At 34.1% G+C, this 17,666-nt stretch overlaps 1 protein-coding gene across 3 annotated transcripts; it reads left to right on the top strand.

Annotated features, from left to right (window-relative positions):
* Positions 1–14,728: 14,728 nt before the first annotated feature.
* On the top strand, positions 14,729–17,318 carry LOC140867621 (methyl-CpG-binding domain-containing protein 2-like). Of its 3 annotated transcripts, none has more exons than XM_073272679.1 (6): positions 14,729–14,861; positions 16,100–16,447; positions 16,547–16,600; positions 16,684–16,832; positions 16,913–16,990; positions 17,091–17,318. In XM_073272679.1, exons 2-6 carry the CDS (start codon positions 16,119–16,121, stop codon positions 17,132–17,134), a joined length of 654 nt encoding a protein of 217 aa, XP_073128780.1. In that variant the 5' UTR covers positions 14,729–14,861; positions 16,100–16,118; the 3' UTR covers positions 17,135–17,318. The 3 variants fall into 3 exon arrangements, with proteins under 3 accessions (XP_073128780.1, XP_073128782.1, XP_073128781.1); XM_073272681.1 differs by having other exon boundaries at positions 14,765–14,861; positions 16,111–16,447; XM_073272680.1 differs by having other exon boundaries at positions 14,840–14,861; positions 16,036–16,447.
* The last annotated feature ends 348 nt before the right edge of the window (positions 17,319–17,666 follow it).

Here is a 17,666-nt window from a genome sequence, read left to right on the forward strand (position 1 = left end):
CCTAATATTGGACTGTAGATAGCCAGAAAGTATGTATGCTTATATGTTTCATTTTATGTTCCATGATACATGTCTTAATATTTTGATATTTTATGTTGCATGTGCATATTCATGTTGAGCTTAGTCCTTTGAGATAGCCTTTGTAATAGCGTCGTTCAGCCCTATATTTGTTGTTATATTTTCGAACTCGGGAAACGCCGTGTTGACGCGGACTGAAGCTATGGTGATCCTGATGAGTGTGTGGATGTACCTAGTGGAGTTGTCCTCAGATGGTACTACATACTCATTGGCTCCTAGACTGAGTAAGACTTGAGATCTACCCAGTACCCAGTCATATGCATGCATCATCGTAGGTTTGTATACTCGTGCTTTATGTTTTGAGCGTAGTTTGCTCACGTCCATATTATTGTGTTTCTTGAAACCCCCCCCCCCAACCCCACCCCATTCTATGGGGCAGGTATGCAGGTTGACCAAGAGCAAGATCAGTGGTTGGTCTGTGACTAGGGCTTAGTTTCAGAGGTCGCTGGTGGTTTCTAGATTAAGCTTTTATTTGGTATTTATTGTTATTCACTTTGCATTGTAATGAGTGCATTTTATGCACTTAATTTGTTTATGATTTTAATTGAACTTTGTTTAGTTTAATGCAAAATTATGCGTTTTTGTTGTAGTTTGTGTTTATGCAGAAAAATACAATAATTGATGAAAAGTTGGTGAAATAAAAGAAAAATCTGGAAAGATGAGTTGAAGAATGAAAATTTAGCAGATATTGAGGAAATAAGAAAAACGCTTCTGCGCAAGGAAGCCACACTTTTGTGTGAAAATGCCGAAACCTAGAAGCGCTTCAGCGCTATTGGAGGCACATCTGCGCTAAGTGAAGAAAAGAGAGGCGCTTCTGCGGTGAGACAAGGCGCTTTTGCGTGGATTCTTGGGAAAGAATCAAAGATAAGTTGCGCTTCTGCGCCTGATTTCACGCTTTTGCGTGACTGTGCGATTTTGAAAAAAAAACAGAGTTTGGAAATCTGAAAATAGGGATTTGCGGGCTTTAAATTGTGTGGGTTTTGCAAAAATATAAAAGGGAATTTTAAGATTACATATAAAAGGAGAGAAGCTGCGCTTTGGAGAAGAGCGATGTTGCGCCATGAAGATTGTTGAAGATCAATGCAATTGCGATGTAAAAATAACGCTACTGCGCTTGCTGCTATGCGAAAAAAATTCTAAGGCAAAAAAGTTCTCGCTCGAGCGCGCTCGGTGAAGCTCGAAAAAAATGGCAGAAAAAATCACGCTGAAGCGCAATTTTTGGCCGCTCGAGCGCGATCGCAGAATCAGAAAAATAAAATTTTCAAAAATTAAAATCCTTGACTTGCCAGGATTTATTTTATGGGCTTTCAATGACATATAAATAGGAGAAAAGAACGAGAGAAAGGTCATTCAAAATTCGGAATAGATCGTTGAAGACTTGGAAGGCAAGGGCTCGGCATTGCAGGCGCTCCATATTCATTTTTTCTTTCTTTGTTTGTTTGATTTTATTTGATGATTATAACTTTGTTTGAGAATTATGTTTATTTATGAGTAGTCGTTTTTTATTCGATTGAGGCCGCGAAATTGGGCTGAACAGATCATTGTTAAACATTGGATGTTTGTTAGAGATTTTTAGACTTTTATTAAGATTATCGATTGTTGGATTTATATTTTGTTCTTGTGAATCTGGTCAATTATTTGCTTTTTAATTGATTCTGATTCAAAAAAATTAGGTATTAATTTTGATCACTCTAATAATTGACATATGGTTAAACCGACTAAAAATAATATTCGATTTCAGTATGCGGTTTTAGGTGAAAACCGATTTCTCATAGTTTCTATTGCATTTGATTTTGATTAGAATTAATTAGAGATAATTAATCCATAAATATTTGAATATGTTTAACATGTTATAGAAATAGACTGTTAAACAATTTAGGAGAATTCTCCGTTATTTAAGATTTAATCTGGATACTAGATTTAACATATGTTTGCATGATTTGTTCGGTACTTGCGTGTGTCTTGATCGAATCTTTCTTTATTGAATTCATTACCAAAGTGTTTGCTGCATTCTTACTTTAATTTATTTTATCAGTAATTTAATTGTTAATTTCAGTTTTAATTGAATCTTTTAAATCATCTTATTTTGCTTGGTATAGATTTAGTACAAATAATCATATTTTGATAATCACAAAATCAGCCTTTGTGGGTTCGACACTTGGACTATTTGTCCACTTACTATTACTTGACCTAGTACGCTTGCTAATAATTTATTTAATACCGAAAAAGTTGGTCAAGTTTTTGGCGTCGTTGCCGGGGACTGATATTGATATCAGAATTTTTATTTTACTTGAGACTAGACTTTTATTTTTTGTATTTATTTATTGAATTCTGATCTTTTCTCTTATCTTTGATTTTTAGGTACTTTCTGCTCGTGTATGCATAGCTCTCGACCTTCCAAAGATCATTTACCACTCGACTTGGAGATCAAACGCACACTCAGCAGAATTCGTAAAGCTAAGAGGAGCATTAAGCTAGTGCTTGAATCGGATTTGGAGGAAGAGATGGCAGCCGAGAACGACAATCGCACAGTTCTGGACCTCATTCGCCCACCTGTTGAAGGATATGGATCTAACATCGTTCACCCCGCTGTTGAGGCAAACAACTTTGAGCTGAAGCCTGCTATTATTCAAATGATCCAACTTCAAGAAAGATTTGGAGGTGCCACTGTGGAAGACCCCTACACTCATCTGGAGCGATTCCTTCATATCTGTGATACATTCAAATTTAATGGGGTGACAACTAATGTAGTAAAACTTCAATTATTTCCCTTTTTTGCAATGGGATGCGACTTAGTGGTTAACTGATCTTCCTGGTGAACAAGTATTTCCCTCCAACCAAGATGGCACAGCTATTTTCATACAATATCTCGTTCAGATAGAAATATGGAGCGTTACTACTGTAAGGAATATCAGGGTACATAAAAATTATCAGAATCAGATGGTGTCACTAGATGTTGACAACATCCTACACAACATGTAGCATAAATATTAAAACGTGAATACTAACAGCAAACCAACAATATAAATACTCAAGGGTAAATATGCACAAGAACTAAAGTAATAAAAGGTTGCACATACAAACAAATTCAGATGTTGTCACCATGTGTTGCATATTTTAATATCATTTTGTTGTTTTTTTGCATACATTTATGTGTTTTAATTAAGTATTTTGTTCGTATTTCATATATCGTGTCTGCATAACATGCTCCCGATTTTATTGTGTAGGATATAACAATTTCGGCTGGAAAAGAATGTCAGAGTTTTGGCCGATCAATTTGCTGAACTCAACCAATCAAGCGGGCGTCATGGAACAAGGAAGAATTGAAAACAGAAGTTTTTCGGATCGATCTGCTGAACTCGACGGATCGAGAGGCGAAGAGAAAATCCAAAAAAGTTAAACAGAGAAATTCTGGATCGATCTGCTGAACTCAACAGATTGAGCGAGCTGCGCAGTTTGGGAAAAAAATCCTTAAATTAGGAAATTTTATTTTTAAGGAATCTAGCCTTAAATAAGATTTATATTCCGATTTTCAGAACATATCATCAGACTTGGAGGCTTAGAACGTGGAGAACATCTTTGGCGGGTAGGTTTTTTCTCAATTTTCTTAATTTTTCTTAGATTTACTTTTTATTTCATGAAATCTTCTAGAGAATTCATGAATATTGTTGGCTAGGCTTTAGAACTTGGTTGAGGAAGACAAGCCCTTGATTTATTTATTTGTGAGATTCAGTTTTTCATTGTTTGATTCCAATTGAGTATCAAGAGTTGTTTGGAATTGATTGTCATGCTTGTGTGTTTGATTATTGAATTGATCACCTGATGATTTTTTCATACAAACTATAGCTAATTTAGAATTCAAATCCGTAATTGTTTGAATCATCTAATTTGTGAAGCAACTACAATTAATAATCGTCCGTTTGTGAGTTTATTAAATTGTAGGAACAAAAATTGACTAGATTAAATACATCCGCTTGTGTATGTGTTGTTTAGATTTGTCAGTTTTACTAGTTTTCATGATGCCTTGGATTTAAATATAATCGCTAGTATTGGGTTGATTCATTGGTAAGGGTTACTTTAGAACGCTTGTGTCTAGTTAACTAAGATTAAGGTGAAACAGGAATTAAATTTCCAATGATGAATATTCAAATGTTAATTAATTATTTTTTGATAATCGATGATCGAATGAATGATTTCAAGGGTGTAGTCGGCCGATAGCAAGGCTTGTTTCTAATTGATTTCTTCGTTATAATTTAATCTTGCATGATAGTTGATAGAATTTCACTTTAAATTGCTTTTAAATTTTCAGTAGTTAATTTCAAAATTCAAAAAACCCATTTTTAATTATTTTTAGTATTTTTAAGAACACAAATAAATTTCACATTCCTCATGTGAATGATCTCTACTCTCGCTACTACATGTTTATTTAGTTAATCTGAGTTGGGTTAATTTGGGCGCGACACGACTAAGCACTACCAAATTTTGGCGTCGTTGCTAGGGAAGGCGTTTAAATTGATTGTGTTCTTTTAGTTTTCTTTTCATTATTTTTTTTATCTTCTTTCCCACAGTGCTTCTCAGGTTTGTTAATCCTTACAGGAGAATATTCTGAAGAAGAATTCCCCTACGATTCGGAGATAGAGAGAACGCTCCATAGAAGAAAGAAGGAAGCTCGTAGGAAACAAGAAGAGGACGAGCTACAAGCAGAAAATATTACAAGAGCAATGTCTGACAACGCGAATCTTAGTCTGAGACAATTGGGCACTCCTGATCTAAATCAGCAACCTTTATGCATTACTTTTCCTACTCTAGAAAATAATGCTACATTTGAGTTGAAATCCGGATTAATTAACTTACTGCCTTCTTTTCATGGTCTCGCAGGTGAGGATCTGCACAAGAACTTGATGGAATTACATGTCGTATGCACGAGCATGAAACCCACCATGGAGTAACAGAGGAGAAGATCCAACTGAGAGACTTTTCGTTTTCATTGAAGAATACTGCAAAAGATTGGCTATACTACTTACCTCTTGGATCCATCACTACTTGGACAGAGATGAAGAGAATTTTTTTGGAGAAGTACTTCCCAGCTTCTTGAGCAGCAAACATCAGAAAAGAGATCTACGGCATCAAGAAGTATATGGGAGAGTCACTTCACGAATATTGGGAGCGGTTCAAGAAGCTCTGTGCTAGCTGTCCGCAACATCAGATAAGTGAAAATATTTTAATCCAATATTGCTATGAAGGTTTGTTGCCTCATGACAGGAGTATGCTAGATGCGGCCAGTGGAGGAGTGTTTGTTGATAAAACACCCCAAGTTGCAAGGAACCTAATAGAGAATATGGCTGCCAATTCTCAGCAATTTGGCCCCAGCAGAAGTGATTCTGCACCCATAAGGAGTAATGAGATAAATGTTTCTTTCCTTGAACAACAACTGATTGATCTGACATCTCTTGTGCATCAAATGGCTGTAGGAAATGGACAGAATGTGAAAAAATGTGTAATTTGTGCGGCGATGGGGCATTCAACTAACATGTGTCCCACACTTCAAGAGAAAACGGTCGAACAGGTGAATGCCACTAGAGGATTTCTCGGGCCACCACAACAGAAATATGATCCTTATTCCAACACATACAATCCAGGTTGGAAGGATCATCCCAATCTTAGGTATGGAAACCCTCCGATGAATCAGCATGCACCTGACATGCAATCGAATACTCAAGCTTACAGACCACCATATCATCCTCCACCAAAACGTCCTCAAATTCCAGTGCCTGGTGAGTTTCTAGAAAACATTGTTAAGGATCTTGCAACTAATACGTTAAATTTTCAATAGGAAACGAGAGCAAGTATCCAACACTTGAACACTCAGGTGGGATAGTTGGCTACCGCAGTTAACAAGTTGGAAGCACAACATTCTAACAGTTTACCATCTCAGACTGTGCTGAATCCAAAAGAAAATGTAAGTTCCATAACTTTGAGGAGTGGAACAGAGTTGAAGGTTCATGAAGAAGTGGTAAAGAATGAAGATGTGAAGGAATCCAAGGTAGAGGAGAATGAGCTTAATCACGAGGATACACCAAGAGGTAAGTTTTCTCCTCTTTCTGAGTATAAATCTGTAGCCCCTTTTCCCCTTGCATTGAAAGAGTCTAGGAAAGATGAAGGTATTAAGGGGTTGTATGAAACTTTTCATAGATGTGAGGTAAATATTCCATTGTTAGATGTTATTAAGCAAGTACCTCGCTATGCTAAATTTTTTAAAAAATTATGTTCTGCGAAAAGAAAACAAAAATTGAAGGGATTCCAGAAGATAGAATTAAGAGAATAGGTATCTGTTGTGATTCAGGGAAAGATACCAACAAAATGCAAGGATCCAGGTATGTTTTTGATTCCTTGTAAAATCGGAGATGTTCAGCTTGATACGACCATGTTAGGTTTAGGAGAATCGATTAATGTCATGTCATACTCTGTGCATGCTTCCTTATAACTAAGGCCTTTGAATGAAACTGAAACTGTTATCCAGATGGCTGATAGATCTACTATTTATCCTAGGGGAGTGATAGAGGATGTTCTTGTGCAAGTTGGTAGTTTGGTTTTTCCTACTGATTTTTATCTGCTTGACATGAAAAACAATGATTTTCAGAGCCCAATTTTGCTAGGAAGACCATTTCTTAAAACTTCAAAGTCTGTTATAGATGTTAATAATGGTACTCTCACTATGAAATTCGATGGGGAGATTGTCAAGTTTAATATTTTTGATAACCTGAATTTTCCTAGTTGTGAAAGTGCTGTTAATAATCTTGATATCAATGATTACTTATCACAAGAACACAAGGAAGTTGTGAATGAGGGTAAGTTGAAGGAAGCAATAGCAAGACCTGTTAAAATTTCTCTTTTTGATCTGCAGGCACTCGAAGCTGAAGAACCTAGGATTTCTAGGAATTCAAAGAGGAGGTAAAAATTAACTGTGAAAGTGCTCAAATGGGTGAAGGTGGACAAGAGAACTAGATATGAACCGCCATAAGCATCAGAAGCATGCAATCGGGCCGAAGACTGTAATCAAAGGCGCTGGCTGGGAGGCAACCCAGTGTTCTTTCCTTTCATTTTAGTTTTTTTTTGTTGTTTTCAGAACCGAGTGCCGCCATCTCCGCAGTCCTAGTTTCAATATGATACTTGTGTTATTGCATTAGACATGGAAGAGGACGACACCGCCAACACTTGAACCAGGGGAGTTCTGTTTTACATTTTCATATCATTGTCCTTTTGTTAATTGTTTTGTTGTGTTTGTGTTTTAATTTTTTTTTTCTGAAGCATTGAGGGAAATGCTTTAGTTAAGTATGGTGGGGGGGGGGGGGGGGTTCATTCATGGTTTTGCATTTTTTTCTGTTGCGTATTTGCATATAGTTCATGATTTATGTTGTCGTTGTTTCATGTGTTTAGTATGCATAAGTAAAGAATGAATTCTAGCCTATGATGATGAAGTAAAAAAAGAATAAAATTTTTGAAATTTTTTTACTCTTGATTGGATATGAGAAACCGTAGGTTGAATTGTGAATAATCTTAAGCACACATGTTTAACTAGTGAATTGTAGCGAAGTATTCGATGTTGTTGATATCTGTTGGACCATTGCACGACAATAGGTGTTTTTGGAACTTGATAGTGTATTGAATCTCGGTGATCTTGTTGATATGAAATATACGATCTTGGGCGCACCTGTTAAAAAAAATTTGTATTGCAAATTTTGTGAAAATAAAATTAACTCCATCCGTGTTATGAGCAAGAATATTGAAATCCTAATCATCTTGTTTTTGACTAAGTTTGCGGATTAAATGGGGTTAAAAATTTGAAAAATTTTAAAATAACAATTTCATCCGGGCTTGGAATGTGATTGACATTATATTCACTATTCCATAGCTAAGTTTGCGGATATAATGGGATTGTATTTCCATCCGGGCTATAGACGAGTGGATTGAAATTTGAATCCTTTCTAGTTATTGCTAAGTATGCAGGTAATTATTGGGACTTTAAAAATGTCGGGTGAAAAATCCGATGGTGCTTAATCATATCTGAAGAGAGTTGTCTTGTGTTGAAGGATTGTTGAGAGGAGGGTTCTTGATTGTGAAACTTACACTGAATTGTTATAGGTCGGCGAACAGTCTTGAAACTATGTCTTTTGAAGTTGCATGTAGCTGGGGAAACATGACACACATGCACGTTCACATTCGACTGGAGGTGTATTATAGAAAATGAGAGTATCCGTAAGCTTGTTTTTGTGGGAGAAACTTCGTTGATGCTATGATAGTCATGATTTGTCCATGCTTATGTTTTGTTATGTTTTCATTTTGTTTTTGCATGACTTGCTCGAGGGCGAGCAAGGATTAAGTGCGGGGGTATTTGATAGTTGTGTTTGTGTTTCATATTTTAATATCATTCTGTTGTTGTTTTGCATACATTTATGTGTTTTAATTAAGTATTTTGTTCGTATTTCATATATCGTGTCTGCATAACATGCTCCCGATTTTATTGTGTAGGATATAACAATTTTGGCTGGAAAAGAATGCCAGAGTTTTGGCCGATCGATCTGCTGAACTCAACCGATCGAGCGGGCGTCATGAAAAAAGGAAGAATTGAAAATAGAAGTTTTTTCGGATCGATTTGCTGAACTCAACGGATCGAGCGGCGAAGAGAAAATCCGGAAAAGTTAAACAGAGAAATTCTGGATCGATCTGCTGAACTCAACAGATTTAGCGAGATGCGCAGTTCGGGAAAAAAATCCTTAAATTAGGAAATTTTATTTTTAAGGACTCTAGCCTTAAATAAGATTTATATTCCGATTTTCAGAACATATCATCAGACTTGGAGGCTTAGAACGTGGAGAACATCTTTGGCGGGTAGGTTTCTTCTCAATTTTCTTAATTTTTCTTAGATTTACTTTTTCTTTCATGAAATCTTCTATAGAATTCATGAATATTGTTGGCTAGGCTTTAGAACTTGGTTGAGGAATACAATCCCTTGATTTATTTATTTGTGAGATTCAGTTTTTCATTGTTAGATTTCAATTGAGTATCAAGAGTTGTTTGGAATTGATTGTCATGCTTGTGTGTTTGATTATTCAATTGATCACCTGATGATTTTTTCATAAAACTATAGCTAAATTAGAATTCAAATCCGTAATTGTTTGAATCATCTAATTTGTGAAGCAAATACAATTAATAATCGTCCGCTTGTGAGTTTATTAAATTGTAGGAACAACAATTGACTAGATTAAATACATCCGTTTGTGTATGTGTTGTCTAGATTTGTCAGTTTTACTAGTTTGTATGCTGCCTTGGATTTAAATCTAATCGCTTTTATTGGGTTCATTCATTGGTAAGAATTAATTTTGAATGCTTGTGTCTAGTTAACTAAGATTAAGGTGAAACAGTAATTACATTTCCAATGATGAATATTCAAATGTTAATTAATTATTTTTAGATAATCGATGATCGAATGAATGATTTCAAGGGTGTAGTCGACCAATACCAAGGCTTGTTTCTAATTGATTTCTTCGTTATAATTTAATCTTGCATGATAGTTGATAGAATTTCACTTTAAATTTCTTTTAAATTTTCGGTAGTTAATTTCAAAATTCAAAAAACCCCTTTTTAATTATTTTCAGTATTTTTAAGAACACAAGTAAATTTCACCTTCCTCGTGGGAATGATATCTACTCTCGCTACTACATGTTTATTTAGTTAATCTGAGTTAGGTTAATTTGGGCGCGACACGACTAAGAGCTACCATTTGTACTGTCAAATACAGAGTTTTGATTAAATTTTTATGGATTTTATGCGTAGCTAGACTTATTTTGTTGGAATTAGGAGATCCAACCCTAAATTTTGAATTGTGAATGTTCACTTTCGACTTTTGACAAGTGTTTGATTGCATTATTGATCTTATTTGGTATGTTGAAGCGTAGCTAACTTCAATATCTTTTGTCGTGATTTATTTCGAAGGAAAATCTCATGATAGGAACAATCTGTGGATTTATAATTTACATGACATGTGAAATTGAATACACGTTAATAGTGATAGTCCAATAGGTCGAAAGCTAAGGGATTCCAAGAAACGTGCATACAACAACTTATGATAAATAATTTGAGATTTAATTACTTCCTAGTTTCGAGTTAGTTTATCATATCTTGAAAGAGTGTGTTATTAAATTATAGGGTCTCGTCAAAAGCATGAAATAATTGTTGAAGTTAAGTATTCAATTCAATTAAAGGGAAAGTGAACCGAAATCTCAACATAATTATTAAAATTTGAATTCCAATTATTTGAATAGTTGTTCTTGGAGTTATTTGATTTTGCATTCCAATAACTAGTTCTTTTTTATTAGTTTGGTAGATACAAATCTCATTTTTCGTCAAGGTTACTGAAAAAGTGCGTTAAATTAGAAATTATACAATACAGTCTTTTTGTACGATACTCTTATTCATACGTTATATTATAATTTTATTCGTGTACTTGCGATAATTTCTAGCATAAAAGGTTTATTTATTTTATAGATTTTACATTGCAAGAAAATCTCGATTATTTAGTTGACCAAAACTAATCTACATCAAACATATTCGACTTCACTTAACATATAAGGGTAAATCAGATTTTCAGATTGATTTAAATTTATGATATGAGTTTCATGAATAGGTACTTGTCTAGATGAAGCGTCGCAGCTAAGGTAATTTGTAGCAATGGTACAAAAATATTAGAGGATCAATTGTTGAATTGTATTATTCTCTTCTAAGTGGCGCCCGTGCACATAAGAAAAAAATTCATGTTGTAGGTTTATAGAAGTTAAATGGTGGGATAAAATATATGTGTCATATAATTTTGTCACTTTGTTAGTGTGGTCCTATCTATGTGTCATATTTTAGTTTTAATCCTATAATTTTTTTATTTTTGACAATTTTATTCTTACAGCACTTCATTAATTACCACACAAAATTTTGGATAAATAACAAGATAGATAACAAGTTTGGATAGTTGTGTTTCCGTAAATAAACAGTTTGATAAGGAAAAATCTTAATTTTGTTGACGACACAAAGTTTCTACCCAATCAAGTTTAAAAAAAATCAGATGAAATGTTATACAAAACCAAGAACACTTTGAATCTATCTTATAATCGGCCTTACAATATTTTAACAAGACTAAAATTATAAAGAATCTTTTATCAGATTAGTTATTGGACCAAGTTTTGGTTAAGAGGGGAACTAGTTTGGTCCTTCCAGATCTATCTTCACTGCCAAACCAATTCTAGGCCACTAGACAAGTTCAGAACAGATCAACTATTATCTTCGAACTCCGTTCATACTTTTATTTAATATTGATCTAGGTTGTTGGAGAAAAAAACAAAGAGAATAAAGATGTTATTCCCATATCTAGCTACATTCCAATTGCCTCGTACAATCTCTACTATATTTGAAAAGAAGACAAAGACACGTGGCACAATCTGCTTAATTGTCGACTATTATCGAAACATATTCTCATCAACTAGATTTTTAAACGTTGGACATTATCTCTTATAAATACACGAAGATGTACACAGTTGCATCTCTTCTAGATTTTTGAATCATCAAGCGTACGTACAAATGTTCTCAAAGCTTTCACAATCCTCACTCAATCAAAGAACCAGTTCGAATACTTCGAGCTCTATCACACATTTATTGTTATATCAGATCAAATTGTGATACATAGTCAAGCTTCAGAGATCATTCAATAAAATTTATATGATACATAGTCAAGCTTCAGAGATCATTCAATAAAATTTATATTCATTGTAACTCTATCAAAAAGTGTTATGATTAAGAGATATCTTCCTAGAAACAGAAGAAGAGAAGACGTAGAAGTTTTAGCTTCAAACTTTCATGAAAAAATCTCTTGTCCTCTTTTCTTTTATTTACTTTCAGACTACCTAAGCTTCCAGTTCAATTTAGTGCGTGATTATTTTCGTCTGACCATATCACAAGCAAATTTTGTTAAGCAAAATTTTTGACAATCGAGATGGTAACTCAGCTCAGTTGTAAGACAAGCTTTTTAAGAATATTTTTAATTGAATTCACCCCTGCCTCTACACACATTTCGATCCTAACATACTCATCAAAGTATTATGGAAACATATTCAAATACTACAGCCAAAGCGATCCACTTAGATGCCCCAGATTTTACCGAGTTTGGACTCACTATCTCATCATGTCGTTTGTTTATCCGGAACGAGAATTTGCTCAAAATTGAATATGTCAGAAGACAATAAGATAAAGCCGTCCATACCTAGCTTGGTAAAGACTTTGAAAAATATTTTGTTTTAATTTTTAAATATATATAATTAGAAACAAAACCCAAAATAGAAATTCTAGCTTCCAAAAAAGCAATTTAAGTTTTTGTTTTTTGGAAAACTTCATTGTTTTGTCCTGCAATTTTGTCAATCTGCAATTTGGTGGCCTATGTTATCAAATTTCATTTTTAGTCTTGCATCTTCTTATTACGACAATCTTAGTCGGTTTTCAATAGGAGTGCTGACGTGACACTACACATATCAACGCCACATCAACACTGCATTGATGTCACATCAGTACCACATTAAAAAAAAGAATAAAATTTCCAAAAAAAAATCAAATATAACGAACTAAAACTGAAATTTGATAATGTAAATGACTAAAATCACAGAAACACAAACTTACAAAACCAAAAAAATAATTTCCTTTTTTTGAAAATATATATATAAAAAACGCTTTTGTAACCAAACAATACATTTATAAAAATTGTGCTTTTTTTGTTTTTTTTAAAAAAGATCTTTTAATAAGGTAAAATAGTTTTTTTTATCTATTAATTTGACCATTTTTTTGTTTTGGTTAATTAACTTTTAAAATTTTGGTTTTGGCAAACTAACTTTTATTTTTCAGTCATTTTGGTCCAAGTACTGGTGAGACACCGGAATATGATGACATGAGACCGGATAATGTTAACATGTTAAGTTGTCACATCATAAATTAGGCCAAAATAGTTGAAAAGTAAAATTTAGTGTACCAAAACCAATTTTTGAAAATTTAATTAACCAAAAAAATAATGAATAAGTTAGTAGGGGAAAAATATTTTTCCCTTTTAATGGTATAGATAGTAATTTTGGATTCTAAGAATAGATTGCTAAACTTGGTTGATTTGGGTCAAAGTTTTAGACTTTTAGTATCTTTATTTTAATTTTAAAAAAATTATAATACATTATAATCTTGTGGGCACCGTTGAGAATAAAAAATTGTCATTACCGACATACTTGCTACTTTTTGCTTCTCCTCGCTTTCTTCGCCTATAATGTATTGATGTTACTACCAATGTTTTAAAGAACGGTAGGCGGACGGTCACCCATCGTCTAGCGCCTAGACGCTTAGGCGGTCGCTAGACATGGCTTAGGTGGTTTTTTTTTTTTAGCTTAAATATCTAATTATTCTAATCCGAGCTATCTCAATATTTCTCCGATAATTTCTTTTTATTGAATTCACCTATCTAAGTGATATTTTCTTAAGTCTAAATATATAATTATTCTTGTTCATCTTAATATTTCTTCAATAATTATCTTTATCGAATTCAAACTTGAAATACATGACATATTTCTCGTCTCATCTGATATAAATTGATGGAAAAATATGTCAAATAATCTTTTTCAAAAAAAGTAAAATAAATAATAATTAAATAAATATTATTTGTTAATCAAGGCGACTGGCTAAGCGGATTTTGAGGCGTCTAGGCGGCAGTTATGCGGCCTAGATTGCCAATTAATATAATAACACCTAGAAACTTCAATTATCTGAAAATCGATACGGTGGTTAACATCCTAGCATCTAGGCGTGGCCTAGGCGGTCTTAGGCGCCGCATTTTAGAACACTGGTCACTACACATGTTAGCGTCGCATAAACACTGTATTGATATCAAATCAGCACCACGATAGAAAAAATATTAAAATTTTCGAAAATGAAAATCAAATATAAAGAATTAAAACTGAAATTTGATAATGTAGATGACTAAAATCTCAAAAAGACAAACTTACAAAACCAAAAAACATTTTCCCCTTTTAATATATAAAAAAACCACTTTTATAATCAAACAATACAATATTTAAGAAATGTTCTTCTTTTGTTTTTTTTAAGAAGATCTTTTTAATAAGGTAAATTTTATTTTTTTTATCTATTAACTTGGTTATTTTTTTTGTCTCGTTCCATGAACTTTTAAATTTTTGGTTTAGACAAACTAACTTTTAGCTTTAGGTCATTTTGGTTCAAGTACTGACGAGACATCAAAATAAGATGACATTAGACTGGAAAATATTAACATGTTAAATTATCGCATCATAAATTAAACCAAAATAGACGAAAATTAAAATTTAGTGTATCAAAACCAAACTTTGAAAATTTAAAGAACCAAAACAAAAAAATGGAAAAGTTGGTAGGGGTAAAAAATCTTTTTCCCTTTTAATAATAATAGTATAGATAGTAATTTGGGATTCTAAGAATAGATTGCTAAACTTGGTTGATTTGGGTCAAAGTTTTAATATCTTTTATTTTAATTTAAATAAAATAATATATTACCACTAAGAATTAAAAATAATGAGTACTGACATACCTGCTACTTTTTTCTTCTCCTCGCTTTCTTCGCCTTACCCTAACCCTAGCCTTAGCCTCTTCTTCCGACTTCTGAACATTTAGCAGACATTTTTGGAGATCCATTTACCCAAGCGATTCTTCATCTGATCTTGGTGGTATATTTCCATCTGTTCAATCATTTTATTATTCATATATGGGTTTTTTTTCTTGATCATGTCATCGTTTTGTGTGGATGTTTTTATTCTTTTTCTTTAGTTTTTTAGCTTTGGTTGTGTCTTGTTTCAAGAATGTATTCTTCTGAATAATCACAAAAATCGATACGAAGATAAAATTAAAAAAATATTCTGGGGATTTTGTGTTGATTTGCATGTTGCTTTTCTTGTAGTATTTTTGTTTTGATCTAGCGCGTATATATACAGCATTTTGCGTTTGTCCATCTGCATGACTATTCGTTTCGGGTATAACATTCACAAGATTTATATGAAATGGAATTAGTATATAAAGATTTGAAAGCTGATCTGTAGGCAGCCCAAGTCATTTGATTTGAATGTAAGTGGAGTTGTCTACTGTGAATTATGGGAAATTATTTGCAAATTAGGGTTGAAGATTCCGACGATCAGTTTATTTGTATTGAGCAGTCACGCACGGCCACATGCCACCGCCGTATTTATCATCACATACATGCTAAATTATAGATTTCGTATCCGGTCCACGTGGTTTAAAGCCGTTTGCGTCTCTTGAGTTTATGCACCAGTTGAAAACGGCTTCCATTGGTGAACATATAAGAGCGGTTTAAAACCGTTAATGCTGTTTTATTTGAAGCAGTCGACATCCGTTTCCCTGGCATGCTTTGCGTGTTGTCGATGGTCCATGACTTGCAGCAGTTTTTAGTTGTGCAGCATGCCATGTGCGCAGAAAGTCGATTTGTGCGCTAGGAAAAATTATTTTTGTTATGGTGTGATTCTAAGTCTTTTCTTTTTTTGAGCAAAGCGGTAGGCATTCAGACTGTTCTCACTATATCATGATGGCCTGGAAATCTATATAAAATTTGTGTCCCTGCCAGCTGATATTGATATTCTGAAACTGTGTTTTTTATTTGGTCATAAAGTACTTTTCAAGAACTTATTGGCACTGATATTGATATTCTGAAACTGTGTTTTAATTCAACGAATCTTTTTTGTGGTTGTTGAAGACCTAGATTACAACAGTAATTAGCTAATGTTTTCACATATAGGATTATATTGTATTGCTGACTATTTGTTTTTCGATTTCTTGGTAGTCATGGCTAATTTATTTTCTTGTTACGCATGCATGTTGTTTCTTCCCTAGAAACTTTCACCCATGTTCAATATAAACGCACGGAATCGCCACACTGACGACACTTACAACATAGTTCCCTTGTAGCTCTTGAAATGGAACAAGGTCCAAGCACCTCATCGAACAAGGTGTGGGAATCTGTCAAGGCATACGCAGTCCAGTGCATCTCGTGTATGAAGTGGAGGTTCGTCCCCTCAAAGGAAAAGTACGAGGAAATTAGAGAAAAGATCAAGGAACACCCTTTCACATGTGATGTAGCTAGGCAGTGGAAGCCTGAAATATCATGTGAAACCGAATATGATATCAAACCAGGGCATCAAAACTGGCTATGGGCAATGGACAAGCCCAACATACCGCGGACGCCTAAGGGCTGGCAGCGCATCATAAGGGCGCGATCTGGAGGAAGCACCAAATTCGCTGATGTGTATGTATCACATTATAATCTTTTTGTCTCAGATATATCTTTCGAGTGATGTATGTGCATGCGTGCTATCTATGTGTTTGATGTCTTATGTCTTAAAAGGTATTACGTAGCACCATCCAACAAGAGACTGCGTTCGATGGTGGAACTTAATCGGTATGCAGGCTCCCATCTTTAACAATTAAACAAAACCAATGTACTTACTATCTGTTGATATGATGATCAATGTTGGCATACAGGTACCTCGGTGAGCACCCGCATTTTGCACAAGAGGGCGTCACCGAATCACAGTTTTCGTTTCAATCCCCACTACCATTTGGCGACAAACACGTCGCAAAGAGGGGACGTCGACCACCCCGTGCTTCTTCACGAGACACAAATGGGGCAGGTTGTATCATGATTTGCTCTTGCTCATGAGTTTCTAGCAATATTAATTTTTAAACTCAAACTGTTACACATGTTGTGCAGCGAACCCCATAACAGCCATTGTCCCATACGAACATGGTGCACCCGAGACAATGGTCGACTCCCAAGCAGAGAGTTTGGGTAATTTTGCATTCTCTTCCCATTATTTTGCAGTGCAAAAATAAAAAGCTACAAATTAAGAAAATTGATATAAAATTTAATGTTTTTTTTCCCATTGCAGCCAACCCCACGTTAGCAATGGTTCCATATGTGAATAAAGCGTAGCAGCTGGAGGAGATGGAACTTCCTAATGATTTTTGGAAGTAATTTCTGAAACCGAATTAAAGAAGACTGTGCTTGAAACATATGAACATGGTCTGCATTTACTGTAGTTTTGAGTTTATAATTTTTCTGTAATATTGAGTTCATGTGTATAGTTCAAGATTTATAGTGCAGGAATTGATGTGTAATTATCGTGCAAATTATATGCAATTATCGTGCACATTATGTGCATGATTGACTGTAAAAATTTTTAAGTAATTGTATATCGTTTTATTACTTATTCTTCCTCCGATCCTTTCTCTTCCTTTGGTGTACTAATTTTTAAAATCTAGTTTTTTTTTTTTAAATATCATTGATTTTTCATCTCCGATATAAGTAAAATATTTTTCTTGTCTACTAAGTTAAATTTTGGCTTTTGGTATACTAATTTTTTATATTAAATTATTTTGGTACAATTATTTATCTTGTCATTAGGGTTAGAGATGTCAATTTGGGTTAGACCCGTGGGGTTGGCCCACCCCGCCATACAAAAAAA

The sequence above is a fragment of the Henckelia pumila genome, chromosome 4 (genome assembly GCF_033568475.1).
Source record: "Henckelia pumila isolate YLH828 chromosome 4, ASM3356847v2, whole genome shotgun sequence".
Lineage (NCBI taxonomy): Eukaryota > Viridiplantae > Streptophyta > Magnoliopsida > Lamiales > Gesneriaceae > Henckelia > Henckelia pumila.